Here is a 14,286-nt window from a genome sequence, read left to right as displayed (position 1 = left end):
TTGCTTGACCTCAGTCTTATGCTATCTCTTACCTGGCTAAGCAACATACTTGCATCCAGCCATCCACCAAGATTTATCACATTAGGCCACCTTTTTCACTCCCCACACACATAAATGACCCTGCTGTCAGTTTACTGGTTATTACTTTATATACTGTATACTTTATCTATACTTTACTTTATGTGTATATACACTTTATATACTGCATACTTTATATACTGTATATAAAGAGAGCAATTCACGCGACCTGCCATGTTGGAGATGTTCTCATCTAGACAACACAATGTGACCCTTAAAGTGGCTTAGAGCAGGGATAAGGAACTTTCTGCCCTCCAGGTGTTGCAAAACTACAATTCAAATCATGCATTTTGGCTGTCCAGACATGATGGAAATTGTAGTTTTGCAACAGCTCAAGGGCCAAAGGTTCCCTATTCCTTGGCCTACAGCTGTGAGGGCCTTATATAGGGGTCTTTAATCGTTAAGGAGTATTCAGCCTGACAGCGATCAGTCGGAGCAGAAAAATGCAGGTTTTTGGCTGATTGCACCCTTTGCATTGACTGCCTTTATAAACAGACAGTGGGGCCAATAGCAATATATTTAAATGTCCGCACAAACGATACAGTGTTTGTTTATGCAGCCCGGCCACTTCATTCATTATGCCTTCTAAAGGCACCACAAACTAACAAAAATCTCACTGATCGGCACCTGTTTGCGGCTGTGGACGGCCAAAAATTGATACATGTAAGGGTTCATTTACACAGAAAGATTATCTGACAGAATATCTGCCAAGATTTGAAGCCAAAGCCAGAAACAGACTATGAACAGACATCAGGTCATACAGGAAAGCCTGAGATTTCTCCTCTTTTCAAATCCATTTCTGGCTTTGGCTTCAAATCTTTGACAGATAATCTGTCAGATAATCCTTCTGTGTAAATGGACCCTAAAAGGACCCTTTCGCTTGCTCATTTTTCCTGCTTCCTACTGACTGACTAATCTCTTGCTGCCCAACACACCCCACCCCACCGACAGGTGCCATTGTGATTAGATGATCATCGTTACCACGTTTTGATGTAATGGCTGGTCAGTGTACATTTCACTCCTGATCTTACTTTCCCTCTAAAATATATTACAGGGATTGAATCTAAAGCAGTGTATGAGTCATATACACACACATACTTCTCTGGTACTTCCAGTACAATCCTTGGCACAAGATCAGGATACGAAACGTGACTAAACTAATTTAAAACCTTTGTTTTAGAAAGAATTTGGCAGCAATAACTTGTCCCTTTAGGACCCTTGTATTGGAGTGTTCTCAGAGAGTGCTGAAATAGAGCCCCATGAAATGTTCATATGATCTCAGAATAAAGAGGAGATGATTGATTTGCCTCTTGAGCTTGTATAGTTTCATCCATGATCACTTATAAAGTATTATGGTAAATAAATGAGATCACTTGCATTTCAACCCTGGTAAGATTTGTGGGTTATGGGGCTTTATTTCAGTTCATAGATTTTTTTCCCCATATCATTTACAATTTCATTAAAGGAAAAATTAAACCTAAAATAACAGAATCATAAAAACGTTTTAGAAAGTTCTTTAACAGAAATCTAAAAGGGATGAATAAAATCACATTTTGTCTTTCCTCATATAATAGCTGCCATATTGTAAGGGGTTTCATATTACTAATTGGCTTAAATCAGCACTTTTATTTATACAAACTTTTAATATGTTGTCCCGACATGTCGAAAATTTGTATTGTACTGAGTCCTGAGATCTGCTGTAATCTTGAGTCATAATTGGTTGAAGGGCGTGAAGGATGCTCCACTCTCTGGCTATCTGTCCAGCCTGGCTGGCTTCTATGTGCATCACCCAGTTATAACAATCGCAGTGGGTCAAAAATGTAAAATTAAAATTGTACAAATGATAGTAATGCTTAAAAGCGACTCTGTACCCACAATCTGACCCCCCCAAACCGCTTGTACCTTTGGATAGCTGCTTTTAATCCAAGATCTGCAGGTGATGTAGTTATTGTCCTAAAAAACAACTTTTAAACTGGCAGCCTTGTGCCCTATGGGCGTGGCCTAGATTGTGTATGCATGAGGCTGGCACACCCTCTCTGTCCCTCCTCCCCGCCCTCCTCATCATTAGGAATGCTCCATGCAGATTGTCTCCTATTCCCCACCTGTTTAGCCCGGCACATGGGCTGGATCATTAAGGCACCTGTGCAATGTTCAGCATAGAGAAAATGTTCCAGTGGCATTCCTAATGATGAAGAGGGTGGGGAGGAGGGACGGAGGGGTGGTGCAAAGCTAGGGCACAGATACTCCCGTAGGGCACAGGACTGCAAGTTTAAAAGTTGTTTTTTAGGACAATAACTGCATCACCTGCCAAACGGACCCCAGGACAGATCTTGGATTAAAAGCAGCTATCCGAAGGTACAAACAGTTTGGTGGGGACAGATTGTGGGTACAGAGTTACTTTAATTGTATACAGTGCAAATGTTTTATGTATAGAGATAACAATACATACAATAGATAAACCATACCTCTTTCGCTAATGTATTGGTCTTGGATAGATATTAGCGAGTATCTACAGTATTAACTACACTCTGCGGTTCAGGGAAGAAAAAGAGCTCTGCACCTCACACCTATGGCTGATACTAGTGCCGCTAGGCTAAATAAAAAACATCAGAATTTTGTGTATAATTTGATCAAGCCATACTGCCCCATGTACCTCGTGCCGGTATCTGATACACATGGGTCCCTACACTAAGTCCACACCGTGCCAGTCAGTGGCCACCAACCCTGCAGGCATGCACAGCCAGGGAACGGGGGCCATGGGACGGCCCTGCGACCCCCATGCCACAGGACCAGACCCAAAAACACCACACCAGAACCCGGCCAGCACTGCCGGCGGAGAAGGTCGCCCCCAAACAGCACAAGTCTGGATGAGGTATTGCACTCACCATAGCTGCTACAGACAGAATGGGAAAAAACAGGAGGGATTAAAACCATGTGCACTCAGGTGTCTGCTGCTAGTTGCGGTCATGTGGGTCTCACCAGGAGGAGTGCAAAAACACGGAGAAAAGAGAGAAACAAAATGCGGTTCAGGGAAGAAAAAGAGTGCTGCACCTCACACCTATGGCTGATACTAGTGCCCCTAGGCTAAATAAAAAACACATCCGAATTTTGTGTATAAATTGATCAAGCCATACTGCCCCATGTACCTCGTGCCGGTATCTGATATGTGTATCAGATACCGGCACGAGGTACATGGGGCAGTATGGCTTGATCAATTCATACACAAAATTCTGATGTGTTTTTTATTTAGCCTAGGGGCACTAGTATCAGCCATAGGTGTGAGGTGCAGCACTCTTTTTCTTCCATTAACTACACTCTGCTGTCGACTCTGAAGCCGGCTGCCTTTCTACAATGTCAATTCTGATATGAGAAGCTGTCACTCCCGATATGAGAGTGGCAGCCCTCTCAGCCAATCACTGACTGACTGAGACAGGACAGCGCCACAGCCATTGATTGGCTGAGTGGGCTGTCACTCCTGAGATGCAGCCATTGATTAGCTGAGCGGGTCACTCCTGAGATGCAGCCATTGATTTTCTGAGTGGGCGGTCACTCCTGAGATGCAGCCATTGATTTGCTGAGTGGGCTGTCACTCCAGAGATGCAGCCATTGATTGGCTGACCGAGTTGGAGGCGGTGATTTGCCTTAGCTTTTTTTAACAACATTTAAAGATTATGCTTTACAGCAAACCCAAGGACCACAAACAGGACACAGCTGCTAACCTCTTGGGGCCAGATACTAGAGACCATTTCCAAAGGTCTTGTAGAGTCTTGATGGGTTAGAGCTGTCTTGGCAGCATAAGTAAAACCTACAGAATATTAGGTTTTAATGTTATAGCTGATCATTGTATGCTACCTTAATTAGATTTTGGCAAAAATGCGAGGCCTGCAAGCACTTATAAATTTTAGATGCCTAAAAATACTACTTTCTTTTACTAGCCAACAATAACTTTACTGCACTGTGGTCTGTAAAAAAAAGTTATTTTAGGTAAAAGTAGGGGACTAAAAACAGCCCTATATTTGTAACAAAAACAATAGCTTTGTGACTTTTTAAGGTGAATGTATCGCTTAGTTTTTTTTCTTTTACTGATTAAAGCCAGATACTGGAACATTTCCTTTTTTCCCAATGAGTTACTTTTTTTGATCCTAATTTAATTTTATTTTAGTGAATTATTATGAGCAACCATCTTGCCTTGTTGTTTTTTTTTATAAGAGCATTTAGCGATATGCTGTATTGCAAGCTTCATGGACATAAGCACCATAGTTTAGCCCAGACCTTATTGATACAAATGGTTTCCTTGGCATGCTCAATGACCTGTGCAGAGGTTATTCCACAGGGAGTGGAAGGCTAATCTCCTGTCCTATTTAGATAAGACATTTTTTATTGCAATTCTGTCTGTGATTATAGGGAGGAGACTGCAGGAAAATCTATGCTTAATAGGAAAACTGAAAACTGCAGTGAATATACCCCTGTTGTAATACCACCTGTACCCCAAGGACAGGCATGGTGCTTTTTTTGAAAGAAAGCAGCTATGTTTTCCTAATCCTGGATAACTCCAAGACATATAACTTGACAGAAAGTTAAAAATGAAAGGACTACATAATGTGGCATTGTCTCAGAAGCTCCCTGACCTCCTCCCTCTCTCCTGTGACAATGTTTCATTCTTTGCTATCTCCGGAGGGGTGGCTGGATCACCTCCAAGTGATATCACCACCACTGACCAGCCCCTAAAACCTAGATCACCATCTCCCTGTCATATACACATATACAAACATATATTTCTTGGAGCATTTAGGGAAGAATGAGATGTTGTCTTGGGCTGAACAATGCCAAAAGCAGAGAAAAGAATACAGCGGCTTTTTTCAGACATACTGTAAAGAGAGATAGTCTGCTGTGTAGAGCCAAGTTCTTTAGCCACACTGGGTGAAGAACTGTCATGAGAGCTGATGGAGAGGAGTGAGCAGTTATAATGTAGCATTATAACTTTTAGAAGTTAGCTGTTATGCCAACATCTGCTGCAGTAATGCCAGGAGGAAGGTGTGAGACAAGGACAGTGGGCCCTAATGCTTAACCTACTCAGCTATTCCTACCTACTTGCCTCAACTACTCTAAGCAGGAAAGGACAATGGCCCCTTCTAGGTGAAGACACAGAATACAAACAAGACAAGGCAAACAAATACAGGTAGTGAACTAGCCAAGGGTCAAAATCGAGCAGCGAAATACAAAATCAGAACCAGGAGAATAGTAAAATACTAATAGCAGAGGGTCAGAATAAAGAAGATTAAGAAATGCTAGCATGCTCAAACTGAGACTAATAGCAAGCGCTAGTGACTGGGTGGGAAAACTGTTTATGGGATGCAAGGAATCTGCCCCAAGCATGATTGGACCCAATTTAATAGTTTGATAGCCAAAGGAATCTCAGCAGAGGTAGAGATGGGTGTGGTAAAGATTTCATTGCTGCAGCAGAGCAATGGACCTGGCACAACAAGATCATAGCTGAATATGCCTCCTCAGCCGTACTTTACGGCAAGGGGATGACGCAGAAGTCTGAATGGGGGCGGATGTTACATAAACATTATAATTTTTCTCTGTGTTGATCTATCTTCTTTTTAGCTACAATAGTAACTAAATTAGCTCCAAAATAAGGACCAATACTTAAATAAAATAATATCATTGATCCCAGCCTTAAGTACCTGGGATAAGACTAAAGATTAAATGTGTGCTGATTATAACATTGACACCAACTCTTGTGTTCTGTCAGCCTAAGTCAAAGGGCCCTTAGCCTTATATCTAGAGATTAGTGTAGGACTAAAGGCTCTGTATAGGACTAATAGGCCCTGTAAGTGAGCGCCAATCTAGCAGATTCCTTCCCACAAAGCACAAACCATATAGGCTTCTTTTGTGTTTTTTTTACTGACAGTTTTATCCATAAACCCCCGATATGTCCAATGCTTTGCACCACGACAACTAATACTTTCATTTGCACATGCTGTCATTCTTGTGTTTGTTGCTCAGTTATGGAAACCCTATCCATAATGATTCCCACACTTAGTTCTTGTGATCTTGCTTCCATAAGGAACTTGGAGAGCAGTAGTAAGTGTTGCAACTGAGCACAGATGATTTTTATAGGCTTCTGTACTGTACTTGTTGTTCTATAAGCTTGTGGGGCCTACTGCTTCACAGCTGAGTTATTGTTTCTTATAGACAGTTCTCTTTCACAATGACAGCCCTTACAGGCAGTCAATATTTTATGAACTGACGGAAAGTGGACGTTGCTTAACTATTTACTTTGACTTATACTACAGCCAATAATTGTCTATAGTGGTATGCAGCATTTTATGTATGACATGTAGTGTACATTCCGCACTTGTACCAAAAGCGTCCATTTACATTGGCATGTTCATGCAATGGGCCAAAATGACCACCTTTAAGAAAGTGACCTCCTCCACCACTTGGAGGATTATAAACAGGAAAGATGGATGATAGCTTTGTAAGGAGATCATTGATAGGCACTTATGTAAACGGTTCAACATTCTTCCTTATCTATAGTAGATTTGTTATATAGTTGAAGGCAATTATTTGTTCCTTGTAAATAGTGATTTCAGACTGAGGAGAGAACAACTGTAGTTTTCTTCAATGAGAAGACTAACAGGAAGCCGAGTATAATCCCTGCTCACATGTGATCGCTACTTTAACCCTATTTTTTCCAGTTCTGATAAACTCAAGAAACATTTGCAGATGCTGTGCCTGTGTGAATTACCATCTATAAATATAATCATTTCTATGATGTAATTGCTACTTAATCTTCAGTGTTGCCAGTTAGGATAACCTTTTATCAGTTCTGAATGATAATAGCAGTACTTTCTAGTGACTAATTACAGAAAAGAATATGGCTCTCCTGAATCCAAGTGTGAAAAAAGCATATAAAAAAAGGTGCCTTTACACTTTATACTTTTGTCAGCCATATCCACTGCTTGCATCAGGTTCGACCATTGGTTTAATAATAATCCTTGTTAAATATTCAAGTGTATGGAGAATAGGGAGAGGATGGGAGAGACTTAACTGACCGGTCGAATAATCAGTTATTGAATGTGTACAAAAAATTATATATTACTGCAGTAATTTACTGACTCTTTTTCTGCACCTAGAGACCATGGACAAAACGATGGGGCACATTTATCAAGATGTTTCCTGGCGCCCGTCATGTATGCCTCGTTCGCTTCGTTGGGCGGGCGGGGTGGTAAAATGGCAGGGAGAAGGCATGGCCAGCTCCAGTGGCAGGCACAGTTTCTGCTGGATTTACCTAAGAGGCGTGCACCTCTTAGTAAATCCGGCGCAGTGAATGGGGGAGGTCATGATAAATGTCCCCCAACATGTGCACTTGCAGCTTTCTATACACATTCATTGTACAATAGTATTGTGTATTTATGAGCTGTAAGAATGGGGTACCTGTGTTAGGATCCACGTTCCAATCAATATCCATCTGAAGGGTTTTGATTCTGCTCTCTGCTGCTGCTATAGGTACTTGACTGGTAGGCACTTGCTCCTCATTGAATCCCTCCTCCACCTTTGATACGTCCTCAGTGGGCTCTAAAAGGACATAATGTTATTAAATATTTTCACAAAAATGGATACAAAAGAAAACAATGGAGAACAATAGTATTGCACACCTGATCTAAATAAGGCTACTAGATAGAATAAAACTGTTCAGGGAAAACACACGAAAGATAGAGACAACACAACATGTTTGCCTACTTTGAATCAAAGCCAACAAGAAATCTTTGTATGTATGTTTATTTAGGGCTACTATACTATACAAATGAAACAGGAACCCATCTTCCTGTGTCATCTTCAGAAGGGTTTTGTTCTTTAAATGAATAGTATTACACTAGTGGACCATTGGCATCTGTACAAAAATCTGAACAGTTCGGCTCATTTATATTATGTGAGAAACAAGGTTAAGAACACACAAACTTCTAATGGTTATCTGCTTGGCTAATAATCAATAGAAATAAATGTCCTGGAATGCAAGAAGTAAAACACAAAGCTTTGAGGACTGACAGAGCGTCTCATCACCAGGAATTCTGCAGCCCACAAAAAATCTTTGAGGTTAAGCAGCGTTTCCATTCTGCAGCTGGATGAGCAAGTCATTCAAACAATATGAGCATGTGGCTTGTTCGGTTTTGATCACGATAAACAGCACATCCATAATATGGGGAAACTGCTACAATTCTTAGGATTTTAAAATCTTGAAATAAAAAAAAAAAGTTTTATACCCCGCTATGGAATCATATACTGAACGATTAATGTATTAGGAACAGCTAGCTCCTGATATTTAGTGACCAGTATTTATTAAATATGGAGACTAAAGAGACTGTGTCAGTAGGGTTATGTGGTTCTATCTAAGGGTAGCATAAACTAGGGACAGAGAAGCTGAACAGAATGATGTATCACTTACATTGTTCTGTGCAGCTGATTCAGAGATATCCTGAATAATATAAACAATAAGTAGTTCTCTTCATTATGTGCATGAGCCCAGTAGTCCTGGATATTAATGAGAAGCAGAAAACTCCGCCCACCAGCTGCTGATTGGCAGTTATCTATCAATGCTGGTCAACTTTCATTCAGGAGTTAGAGGGAAGGGAAGGGGTTGCGGCATGACTCATATTCTCCTGCATATGAGAAGAACTGATAAAAAGGATGATGGAAGTAATACACTGATTTGTACAGCATTTCTATCACTAGTTTATGCTGCCCTCATTTAAGGCAGAATATACCTAGTCACACATTCCCTATAAGTATCATTGGCTACTGGCAGATTGGTGGGACTCAATAGAGACCTATTGGCTAACCATTTGCATCTATATGTTCTGGACATCTTTCCCAACCAAAGTGCCATCTCTTAACAGACCAACACTCCATTTCTGATCACTAAAACTCACTGAACTGTAATGCCATTGAAAGTTTGGGATATGGAGGAGCCAGAGCTGCTGACATGGGATGAGGTGAGGGGATTTAGATTGTGGCGCAAAAATGACGCCCCAATCACTCATGTAGGTGGACAAATAAAAGTGCAATGGCTCTTAGAAAACAGAAAAAAGAAAACCCAAAAATGAAAAATAGCCTTTCATTCAGGCCAAAAATGGCTGTAGAGGCACGGGGTTAAAAGCCGAGCTGTGATTGGTTGATATTTGTCAAAGACAGATTGATACATTTGGTCTAATATGTATAGAGCTTATTATAAACCAGTATTCATCAATATAACATAATTTGAACAGGGCAGATTTGTTTTAGTAAGGAAAAATCCGTTCCACGTCTGAATAGGCTTGTTACTGCAGCATGTGCATGGCTTTTAGCAATCACCTATTACATGTATGACACAGTCATTTTGAGTTTAAATATATTTTTTTTCATATTTGTTTAGATAAAAGCCGGAGGAGGATATACATGGAGCAGTAAAGATAACAACTGACAGGGACAGATTAGGAATGAGGGTTAGTGTAGGGGCAGTGGATGTCGGAAGTAGTGTAAAGATAGAAAAGAAAGAGGTCAAAGGATCAGGTGGTAGAAGGACAGGAAAAAGAACCAACAGGAATCTTCTTCATGAGATAAAATTCATGGATCAGCTATAAAATGTACCAATGAGAGTCTTGGTATCATCTTGGTTTTTAAGATAGCAAACAATCTACTTATTTTATGTCAGGATAATTATCATGGCATTAGCAAGTGGTATTACAGAATGACAGGAAATAAATATCTGCAATACTTATAGCGCAAAACTAGCCTACTGCTTTGTTCACACTTTTATTGTGACTTACATTTATAATGGAAACCACAGTGCATTGCCAGATCTGATGTACAACCGATACTACTAGTGGATCCACTGACTCACCGTGGGGCCTGTAGGGTTCCACCCCGGTGTCTGAAAGGAAAAACAGCTCTGTGTGCCTGACTACAAATGTGCATCGCTACAGCAGATGTGAACAAAGCTTAATATATTCCACCCTCATGCATCACTACCATATAATGTGTGCAGTGTGTGTGTACTGTACCTTCAATACTATTGGAAGTAGGAATTCCATTCTTAGTGGTTTCATCCACGTTTGATTGCTCCTCTTGAGTTACTTTTTGATTCTCAAAACGGACGAGTAATGGTATAACCAGGAGTTCCTTTGGTGGGTCAGCGGCCTGACGTCTTCTCTTTCTTTGTGGTAATTTGGAAGACTCTTGAATAATTGGAGGTAACTTTAAGGGTTCTTGCAACTGGAAAAAAAAAAATCAACATTGGAAACATTGAAAAAAGAAATGTATGGATTTCAAAGCATGAGTATGAATGACACGCATGCATGTGCAACCCAAGCCTACCTCCGGTTTTAGCAATTTAGTCATCTAACACACAGGTTTTATGTGAAAGAAGGCTGAAGTAATATGCACCAGGATCAGGATTGTACCTGATAAAAACTTGGTGTTGAGCTCTTGCCCCCGCCTACGGCTGATGCTGCAAAATTTAGGTACTCATTAGTTATTCTCATGTCTGCATTTTACTAGTGTGAACATGGTTTTTTTCTGCTTGGTTTAATTGATTCAGGTTACTCCCATTCATTCTCTGGGAAGATTTCTTCCAGCAAGTATATAGTTAACACCCTGCCTAGCATAGTGACTGACAGCCTAATCTGACCTGGCCTCCCTTTGCACTGAAAAAGAACAGAATACTTACCTCCCATGCTGCTGCTGCTGCCGCTGCCAGGTCCTCCAGTCCTCACTGTGGTCCTATTCTTTTTCTTTCCAATAACAATTGGCTCCCACTTAGCCTATCACAGTGCTCAGCAAGCAGCTCAACTCATTGGAAGGAGAAAAGATGGGACCACAGCGGTGACCAGAAGACCCGACAAGGTCAATGGAGGAAAGTATGCTCTCTTTTATTTTTTAGTGCACATTGAGGTATATGCAAAGGTACGTTATTGGTCTATGTAATGTGACTAGCTGCCATTACATGAACATGTTACCACAGCTTACATCTATAAACAAAGGGACCAGGACTGGTGATAAACAGTGTACAGTGCAAAATCATTAATGAAAATGCCATTTTTTTTAAATATTCTTTATATTATATTCATGGTATAAAAAGTTATCTGTACATCCTGGAAACTATCTTTACAGCAAGAAAAACTCCATCACGTGTTGTTGTTAAAATCTATTTGTCAGACTGTCAGGGGAGAGACATTTACTTTTCACTGCATTAATTGTTAGTTACATAAACTGATTTGTATTCCTAGAATAATAATATTGCTTAACGTGTAGGGCTCATCAAGTTATATATTTTTTTGTCAATACATTCATTTCGCAAACTTGCTTTCTTCTCCTGATATGTCGCTCTATCCCTCCTATTGTTGACAATTCGTTCTCTAAGGGCCCTATTACACAGAGTGATTACAGGCCGATTCAGGCAGATATTACCCCATGTAATAAAGATTATTATTATTATTACTACACAGAGTGATTGCAGGCTGATATTGCCCTGTGTAATTAAAAAAGAACAAGCAGCCGAAGAACCAATAATCAGCTGATTGTTGTCTTTCAACATGTTTAAAAATCATTGTCCACCAGGCCATGCATTGCTATGTGTAAAAGCGATGTGTGGCTGGTGGTGATAGGATAAAGTAAAATAATAAACATTATACTTACCTCTCTCTCTCTCTCTCTCTCTCTCTTGCAGTATATCTACACTATATCTCTATTCATCTACATTATAGCAACATACTAGCCAGACCACTACTTTTAAAGCAGAGTGGTGGTCGATAACCTAGACAATGAGCTGTCAACAATGGGAGGGAAAGCATCAGGAGAAGGAAGCACATTTACTTTATTAGGCTGGGATCACACTACGTATATTTCAGTCAGTATATTTCAGTCAGTATTGCAACCAAAACCAGGAGTGGATTAAAAACACAGAAAGGATCTGTTCACACAATGTTGAAATTGAGTGGATGGCCGCCATATAACAGTAAATAACGGCCATTATTTCAATATAACAGCCGTTGTTCTAAAATAACAGCAAATATTTGCCATTAAATGGCGGCCATCCACTCAATTTCAACATTGTGTGAACAGATCCTTTCTGTGTTTTTAATCCACTCCTGATTTTGGTTGCAATACTGACTGAAATATAGATATACTGACTGAAATATACGTAGTGTGAACATAGCCTTAATGTATTTGGATAAATATTTTACTTAACGAGCCCTATAATCATGTTAGTTGAGATGGGAATACCCCTTTAAATGGGAGTTTAAAATAATTTCTGGAATCCAGAATAATAAAACCTACCTTATTATTTGGATCTTTCATGACTTCTGCTTCTAGGTTGACAGATTGAGAAATTGGTGGTAAGAATCCTCCATCTGGAAAATGTTCAAAATAATCCTTTTGTTGTTTACCTGTATAGCAAATTGTTACCGAACATTACAGATGTAGCACTATGCAGGTTTCTGTAATAAGATTAATAAATAACATATGCTAAATATATCATTATAAAATATCCGAAATATTTATAATAAACGCAAACAAACAACTTGGTCCTTTGGGTTTCTGAAAATTGTCCTGGTACTAATGCAGCGAATTATCCTTCAACATTCGTACCACCATGTTTGACTATAACATCCAGGGCGTTAGACATCCAAAGGTATCCACAGAGAAAACAATTCCAAAAGTGAAACAACCTTTGATTTTACTTTTGGACAGAAGTCGTCTTTCTATTAAGTTCTTATTAATGAGGAGTCAATATCAATAACCAAAGCCAAGGTTAGAAAGGCCTGTAGGTATTTGGTTACGCTTGGAAGTAAAATCATGGGCTGGAATCCCGAATGACGGACGTCATGTTGTGCTGGACAAGAAAGTATTACATGTAACTTTACATTAGCTGGTGACAAGATTTCCAATGGATAGAAGATAGAACAGTAGATGCTGGTAGGTAAGTATGAACAAGCATTTGTTCCTTGGAATATGTTTGCAAACCAGACATAGTCTCCGATTGGAAATAAGTGCCACTTACTGTGGTTTGATGGTGCTCCAGAGGGTAGAGAATGGCTGGGTACTTCCAACCAATTTCCTTAATGCATGGACAAAGTATTAAGAAAGAAAGTCTGCAGTACCTGCTTTACTCTTAGTACGGTGAGGTTTACACTATGTAAAAATGACGCCGCTTTTCATAACAATGGCTGTCATTGTGCAAATAACGTCCGTTATTTAAAAAATAATGGACGTTATGTGTTCAATGAAGGACGTTATTATGAAAGACAGACATAATTTTTACATGGTGTGAACCTTGTCCACAGGTGTAATTTAAAATAAGCTGTCCTGGCTGTCTTTAGTCTGCTGAATCGAATGATCAATTAGACATAGTCAACTATTTCTTTGTGATGTCATGCAGAATTTTTTTAACATGAAAAATATGGATGCTAGACAACTTAAAAGCTATAGCAATATTTAAAAGAAGGTTTATGTCTAACATTATTACATGACAATAAAACGAGGCACTTTAAAGGGGCAGATACTTTCTCAGAGCACTTCTAGTTTATTGGTCAAGATTTATACCATATGCCTGTAGATTGCCTTGTGGTTAACACCGTTACTTACTGTGTGGGTGTTTGTTACTTACTGTGTGGGTGTTTCCTTCTCCCTGCAAAAGGACCACCATAGAAAGTTGTGTGAGGTTTTCCATGATGTGGTACAGAATCTTCCTTACTAAAAGACACATCTACAGGCACTGGAGGCTTTTCATAGTGATCCGATATACTGCTCATTGCATCCTCTCCATTGCTCGGATTCTGCTGTGCTTCTGCCTGTTAAAAGCAAAAATGTGTTGCGTAAATAGAAGAAAAGACAGATTTCTTGAGAGTGTTATGTGTACAGTGCTTCTATTGTAGATGACATTGTACATGAAGATGATTAACTAACACAGCAGTTAAAATTTCTGTTGCACAATATAAACACACAGTGGCTACAATGTCCCAATGTCCCTCATTGCTTCTGGTGCTCTCTAGCTCCCTAAGGGTGCATTCACACATACAGGATCCGCAGCAGATCTGCAGCAGATTTGATGGCACAGATTTGAAGTTGCAGATTCAAAGCAAATCAAATCTGGGCCATAAAATCTGCTGCTGATCTGCTGCGGATTTAAATTTGCGCCATCAGATCTGCTGGGAATCCTGT

The 14,286-nt window shown here is 39.9% G+C and overlaps 1 protein-coding gene across 5 annotated transcripts in view; it reads right to left on the bottom strand.

The window, feature by feature from the left end:
* The window catches only part of KIAA2012 (KIAA2012 ortholog), a 124,074-nt gene that overhangs the window by 80,178 nt on the left and 29,610 nt on the right, over positions 1–14,286 (bottom strand). For 4 of the 5 annotated variants that reach the window (XM_069983293.1, XM_069983298.1, XM_069983295.1 and 1 more), the window contains exons 6-9: positions 13,733–13,916; positions 12,403–12,512; positions 10,128–10,338; positions 7,525–7,665 (exon numbers count right to left, since the gene is read on the bottom strand). In XM_069983293.1, the coding sequence (XP_069839394.1) occupies positions 7,525–7,665; positions 10,128–10,338; positions 12,403–12,512; positions 13,733–13,916 (646 nt within the window). The remainder of the gene's footprint in view (positions 1–7,524; positions 7,666–10,127; positions 10,339–12,402; positions 12,513–13,732; positions 13,917–14,286) is intronic. The other variant, XM_069983296.1, reaches the window with a different exon arrangement.

Source organism: Dendropsophus ebraccatus, chromosome 9 (assembly GCF_027789765.1).
Source record: "Dendropsophus ebraccatus isolate aDenEbr1 chromosome 9, aDenEbr1.pat, whole genome shotgun sequence".
Classification (NCBI taxonomy): Eukaryota; Metazoa; Chordata; class Amphibia; order Anura; family Hylidae; genus Dendropsophus; species Dendropsophus ebraccatus.
This window is presented reverse-complemented; position numbering and strand designations above follow the sequence as displayed.